Consider the following 7384-nt stretch of genomic DNA (forward strand, 5'->3'; position numbering starts at 1 on the left):
TCATCGTTTTAGTGTCACTTTCCTAGGATTTTAGCGTCATTTACATAGGGTTTAAGCGTCATTTACTGGTTTTGACACTTTCTTTATGTTAGGGCTCATCAATATGTTAAATATTGTGTAATGGAGTATTTGCATGTGTTTACATTGTGATATTAATATCTCCTACTTTATCCCTTGTTGTAAAATACAACCAGAAAACGTTTTCGATGAGATAACATTATCTCTTTATTAAGTTTGTGAGATACCAAGACTATTTATCTGAGATACTGTTATCTCTTGCTCATTTTTGCCAATATACTATATTTCTGGCAGATAGAGTTATTTGTTAGTTTATTTGTGAATTGAATTGGGTAAGATACCGTTTTCTCATCTGTTTTAACAGGAACAAGATTCAAAATGATACAAAACCCTGAAAACCCTCCTGAAAGCCCTGAAAGACCCAAAAGATATAAAAGATTCAAAATGATAGCCCGGAAGAAGACTACAAAGAAACCACAACATCAAGAAGAAGAAGGCATAAAAATAAGGAGTCAAACAACAAAGAAAAGGAAAGAGGAAGAGACAGAAGATAAACCGAAGAGGAAAACAAAAAGACAGAAAAAAACAAGAAAAAAAGGAGGAGGAAGCAGACATAAAAGACGTGAAGGAAGAGGAGGTTAAACCAAAATGTTTGCAATACAGGTAACTACTTGGCGTGCCATTCTATACAATAACCTGAAGGTGTTATTTTTTTGAGATACTGTTATCTCTTGCCTCATTTTTGCTGATATACTGCTATTATCTTGTAACTTTTATTGTAGGTCGAATCTTTACAGCATTGTAAGCCTTCTACATGATGTAAAGTTCAATGAAGTACAATCCGAACAGATTCAGAAATCACCTTTTGCGAACATGTTGTTTGCAATTACTGAAGGCAGTATTGATGAGCAAATGGTGAAGAAATCTGATCCTATCCTTGTCAAGTTGATAGAGACATATAAGAGAGGTCAAGTAAAGTTTTTGCTTGCAGGAAAAGATATTCCTCTGACTGATCATGAGATTGGTGTCATTTTTGGAATAACATTTGGACCAGTGAAGATCCACATCGCAACCCACGGGCGAAGGCCAGACATAGAATTTGCCAATCGAGTCTTTGCTGGGGCAAGCACTATGCACCTTCCAACAATGAGGGTGACAATTGAAAATATTTTGAAACCTCCCGTCAAGAAGAAGCAAAAGAATAAGCAAAAAGAAATATCAGAGACAGAAGCTGCAAAAGATTTGACACGTCTTCTGACATTGTATGCCATTGGAACACTGTTTTTTCCAACAACAGGACCAAACCTGAATTGGTCCTACCTCAAGCTTGTTGAGGATTTGGAAAATAGTGCAAATTACAATTGGTCGGTGTTCATCACCGATTATCTTGTTAACGAGCTCAACTCCAAGAATCCAACGATTGTTGGTGGTTGCACCACTGCACTCCTGTTAAAAATCTTCGACCCTTTCTCTTGTAGTAAAATATCAATGACATCTAACACCTATTTTTATTGAAAACAGTACTGATTCTGTGAACATGCCCACATTATGGAACCAGCTCAAGAAACTTTTCCAAGATTTATGAAATGAAAAATGAATGAGCTTGTTGCTCAACTGTTGGAGGCACCACTGAGCAGCCTTCTAGAGGGAATGGTAAGCATCATTACCTATTGGATTTTATTATGTATTATGATCAAAACTAGATAACATTATCTCAGCAAAAACAGTGTATCTACCAGAATAAATCAAGAGATAATGCTATCTCAAACAATAAACTCTATATAAACACAAAAGAAAAGAAAGAGATAACAGTATCTCAGTCAAATACAGTTCGCAAATTGAAACATTATATCTCATGAATCTATAATCTGAATTTAACTCTCCTAATTCATTGTTCACTTCTACTTTCAAAGGTCAAATAGCTAGAATTGGAGCTAACTGAATAGGAGAAAGGGTTGTTTGCAGCTCTAGTTTTGCATGAACGAGAAGGTAACCACAAAGAACCCAAAGCCAAAGAAGAAAACCTTGCAGACCAAGAACCTGAAACTCAAGAAGAAAAACCCCAAGAAGAGAACCAGGATGTTAAGAATTTAATTTCAGAGCTTCAACAACGAATTGAGGTGCTTGAAAAAGAGAACAACGTCATGAAAGTTGAAATTGAAGATAGGGACAAAAAGATCCAAGAAAGGGATCTGCTGATTGTTGAGTTACACCAAAATGTAGAATCCCTTCAAAATGAGCTTTCAGAGTATGGAAAACAAAGTGCAGATTATACAAATATTGAAAAAGAAACTTGTAGTTTGCATTTTGAGGTGGAGACGTTGAAGGAAAACGTAATCGAAAATTAGGTTGAAATAGGCGGACTGTATGTTGAAAAGGACATAGCAGAAGAAAAAATTGAAAAGATGACAGAAGAGTTGCACGACATGGCAGCACATTGTGTTTCCCAACATTACAAAGATCAGAAGATAATTGAAGAGTTGGAGAAACAAAGCAAGAATGTGCATCATCATGAATCTCCAATTCATGATAAAGAGGCCACTAAGAAAGAAATAGACCAAACGATCAAGTCCATAAACTCAAGCATTGAAGCAGAACCACAACAAACAACGAAGAAAAGATTGAGGAAAGGTCATACTGTGGACCCATCGTCGTTGACAAAGAGAATGAATATGAGGGAAGATAGGAAAGAGAAGAACATGCAGGATTTTCAAGTATATGGGAAGAAGAAAAGCAAAGAGAAACCAGCTCCAGAACTACAATATATGGGTGTTGAAAGAACAAAACTGGCACATCTCGTCTCAGAAAATGACAAAATCTTTTTAAATTACATATTTGAGTGTGAGAAAGACATCGGGGTTAGTAAAAAGCACCAATTTGCTTGCTCAAATAGATGTTATTTGTCTAAAATACTGTTATCTCTTGCTTCATATTCATTACTGATGTACTGCTATTATTTTGTAATTTTACAGAATCCCTATCTGGGATAACAACCTCTCCAATGGTACGGTAAGCTTGCAAGAAGCCATAGAAATCTTGAATGAAGAAGATGTACAAAACACGGTAAGAAGGGGGAAAAAAACCTCTTTAGGACTGTTAGTAAACTTTTGTGCATTTAAGTCTCACATGAAACAATGTGTGCAGCTCATCGATTCTTTTACATTCATGTTGGAAAGAGAGCAAGAAGATGAAAGTAAAATTCTATTTTTCAAATCCATATTGTGGGTAAGTAAAGCATTAGTCCCGCATAACTACTTGATCTCTGTATCTCTTGCTTAAAAAACATATTATGTGTCTGAGATGCTATTATCTCTTGTTCACATACACTATTTTTGCCCACAAAAAATAACAGATAAGAATATCTCATGAATTCTATGTTATGAAAAACATATTATGTGTCCAAGATACTGTTATCTCTTACTTTACATAGACTGTTTTTGCACACAAAGAACAAGAGATAAGAATATCTCATGAATTCTATGTTATAAAAGACATATTATATGTCTGAGATACTGTTATCTCTTGCTTCACATAGACTGTTTTTGCACACAAAGAACAAGAGATAAGAATATCTCATGAGTTCTATGTTCTGAATTATCCAACAGAAACCAAGAGATATGGTTATCTCAACTGGTATATGATATGTATTTTGTCTATATAATTTGTGAGACACTTTCTTCTGACAGAGTCTACTAAAGGACAAGAAAAATGAGGTCAAAAAGATGTTCCTTGATGACAAGCTGGTAAAACTCATTCAAAAAGAGCATGTCTATCGCTACTTGGTTTTCCCAATGAATTCCTCAGGAGGTAATAAAGAGAACGAGAACAATCCAAACCATTGGACTGTCCTGGTTTTTGACATTGAGGATGGACAATGGAGGCATTACAACTCCATCAGACCAACTGAAAGAAATGCAGATGCATACCTTACAGATGCTCGTTTAATGGTAAAAATACTGAGACTTCTTGTAATCCATACTCAAATGACACAAAAATAATAATAAAATAAATATTTAACTTTGCAAATGCAGAAAAGGTACGTTGAAGGGTTTGTGAAGAAAAATCATACCCCAACATTCATACTCTCATCACAAAACGAAACAATCTTTCAAAAGCAAAAGTTTGATGCTCCAATAATCTCACCCGCATCTCCGCAACAAAGACCTGGAACGTAAGTCAATTAATCTTGTTCAACATCTTATTTCGATACTCCTGTGCACTGTATTATTTCCTATGCACTCTATTTTTATTCCTTCTAAACTTTGATTATGACAACTTGCACTGTATTATTTCTCGTGCACTCTGTCTTTTATCCTTCTAAACTCTGATTATGACAACTTTTGCAGCATTGACTGTGGAATTATAGTCTGCTACATCATTGAGAAGCTTGCATAGGGAGATCGCATCCCTGAATGAAATCAGACAATACAGATTGTCATTGTTGCAGAGGTTCCTGTATGATAAACCAAGAACATGGACAGAAACTCTTTGGAAAGACCGGAAGTTTGCAAGTGAGATTAAATTTGAAGACTAACTAGGTGTTGAAAAGTTGAATAGGTGTTCTTTTGCTGAATAGGTCTGGAAAGTTGAATAGGTGTTCTTTTGCTGAATAGGTGTGCTTTTTGTTAAAACTGACACATATGAATGGTCGGCTCCGAACAATGAGAATTCGCCATACCAGGGTTGTATATGAAAATGTCTTGCTTGATCTATTAGAAGTACCATAGGTGTTCTCTTTTGTTAAAACTGACACTTATGAATGGTCGGCTCCGAACAATTCGAATTTGCCGTACCAAGGCTTGTATATGAAATGTCTTGCCTGCTCTATTTTGAATTACAATAGATGTTCTTTTGTTAAAACTGACACATATGCATGGTCGGCTCCAAACAATGAGAAATAGCAGGTCATCGTTTTGTCTTTTCTTTTGATATATAACTGATGCTGCGAAATAGTTTATCTACCAGAATAAATAAAGAGATAATGCTATATCAGCCAATAAAATATCTATCAACACAAAAATTAAAAGAGATAACAGTATCTCAGCCAATACATTTCACAAAATATAGTGACAGATAAAGCTTTTTTATTTTTTTTATTTTTATCCGAGTAACAGATAAGGCTATCTCATACAAAATATTCTTTGTGAACCCTAAACATGTTCTGTAAAAATAAAAAAAAAGATAACAGTATCTCAGCCAACATTTAACCTTTCATTCAATGTCCAATAAATATGAATCTACAATAGAACACAATAAATCAATCGCAAGCTTCATTACATCTCTTCCTATTATGATTTCCTAACTTCTTGCACCTGCCACACCTTATTTGCCTCACCTTCTCACCCCTTGACCGGATTCTTGCAACCTTGGGTCTCCCACGTGGCCTCCTTGTCTTAGGAGCAAGAATAAGAGGAAGAATAACAGCAGAATTTTCAGACACTTATGCAACTCCAAGAGTAGAAATAGGAACAGGATGTATAGGACAATCGTAGAAGAATCGAAAAGAATCAGCAGTGTATAATGGATCAACATAATTAGATACATCTATGTCATTCTTCTGAAGAGCTGTGAATGCATGCACACAAGGGAAACCATAGAGCTGCCAACGACAGCATGTGCATGTCTTGTTTTTTATGTCAACCACAACAGCTGGTAATGAAGACACTTCAAAAACCTCATCACTTGATCCAAACACAGTCCATGACCGTCCTTTATTAAAGAACTCTCTCAATTTTTTGCATCATATTTAGGACACAAAATACTGCTCAATTTTCTTGATAACTGTTTCCTTTCACACATTTGAGTCATGATTTGAACCCTGATCGTATTAACACATTTAAGGACTGGCAACTTACGAGTTTCAAGAATCCAATTGTTAAAAGACTCCACAGCATTTGAAGTCATTTTCCCATATCGTTTACCTGGGAAATATGCATTTGCCCAATTATACAACGGAATGAAAGCAACAAACTCCTTAGCTCTGTCTCCACCAACCTCAAACAATTCGTTTACACAGTTTTCAAAATCTAATACTGTAGGTGCAAGAGCACAATCATTGAAGAGACTCACTACTCGTTCCCGAAAACCATTAGGTGCTCTTCCTGACATCCTATCCCTCAAGTTATTCTTCAAATACTGCAGACAATAAGAATGATATCCATTTGAGAAAACCTCTGGCACATGCTTCACAAGACCAGTATGGCGATCCGTTATAAAAGTAAGTTCACGAGTTGACAGAATAGATCTCAACTTCAACAAAAACCAAAGCCAATTATCGTTAGTCTCGGAATCAACAACACCATAAGCAACCGGGAACAAGCCTACACCATAAAAAACAACAAATAACAGTATCTCAGCAATAACAGTCTCTGTATCTACCAGAATAAAGTAAGAGATAATGGTATCTCTATAAAAACAGTCTCTACCTACCAGAATAAAGCAAGAGATAACGGTATCTCAGAAAAAATATTCTCTGTATCTACCAGAATAAAGCAATAAATAATGCTAATTCAGCCAATAATCACAAAACTAGAAAGAGATAACAGTACCTCATCCAATACAGTTCACAAATAAAAAAGAGAGATAACTCTATCTCACTATAAACATTCTTCGAATTTGAAAAAAAAGAAAAAAACTGACCGTTATCAGCATCCTTCCCAACAACTACAAGCAAAGTTTCCTTATATCTCCTCGTTAAAAAAGTACCATCAAGACACAAAAAAGACCGACAGTAGTTGAATCCTTTGATGCATGCATCGAATGCCACAAATAACCTTCGAAACTGATTATCTTCACAGCATTCAACGTCCACAACACTACCGGGATTATTCTCCTTCGCTACATCCGTATACAATTGAAGTTTGTTAAATGACAATGCATAATCACCTTGAGTATCATTGTTCGCCACCTCAACGCCTAACCACGCATGGTGATAACCGATTGTAGTACCGTATCGTTGCCTGAAGAATCTAACAGCACCTATAGACTTATACAACACCTTTAAACGAACTTCATCAAGAACTTCTTCCGTAATAAGCTTTGAAGACATCCGAGAATTTTTTGAATTACAAATTGTAGCACCACATTTGTGTTTTTTTTCAAGCTCCTTAATGCAAAAAAAATGATTTGATTTATCTAGAATTGCATGAACAAACCATTTACATCCATCTGCCTTAAAAGCACACTTAACTATCACTCTTGATTGGTCATTCTTCAAATACTTAAACCTAAATCCAACTTCAATTGCATACTTACACAAAGATAACCTAAAATCCTTAACACCACCTCTAAATTCTTGACCAACATGACTAATCAAATACGTCCAATCAGCAAAAAGTCTTTTTGTCTCATGATGAGGACAAAACTT

General features: G+C 35.5%; 2 protein-coding genes across 2 annotated transcripts; both read left to right on the top strand.

Moving 5' to 3' along the window:
• Nucleotides 1–569: 569 nt before the first annotated feature.
• LOC131298689 (uncharacterized) lies at nt 570–1533 on the top strand. Its single transcript, XM_058324166.1, has 2 exons — nt 570–681; nt 801–1533. Exon 2 carries the CDS (start codon nt 892–894, stop codon nt 1531–1533), a length of 642 nt encoding a protein of 213 aa, XP_058180149.1. The 5' UTR covers nt 570–681; nt 801–891.
• A 488-nt stretch (nt 1534–2021) lies between these two features.
• LOC131336505 (uncharacterized) lies at nt 2022–4244 on the top strand. The gene is made up of 5 exons (XM_058372376.1): nt 2022–2874; nt 2990–3081; nt 3163–3243; nt 3705–3965; nt 4050–4244. Exons 1-5 carry the CDS (start codon nt 2424–2426, stop codon nt 4191–4193), a joined length of 1029 nt encoding a protein of 342 aa, XP_058228359.1. The 5' UTR covers nt 2022–2423; the 3' UTR covers nt 4194–4244.
• Nucleotides 4245–7384: the final 3140 nt, after the last annotated feature.

The sequence above is a fragment of the Rhododendron vialii genome, chromosome 8a (assembly GCF_030253575.1).
Source record: "Rhododendron vialii isolate Sample 1 chromosome 8a, ASM3025357v1".
Lineage (NCBI taxonomy): Eukaryota > Viridiplantae > Streptophyta > Magnoliopsida > Ericales > Ericaceae > Rhododendron > Rhododendron vialii.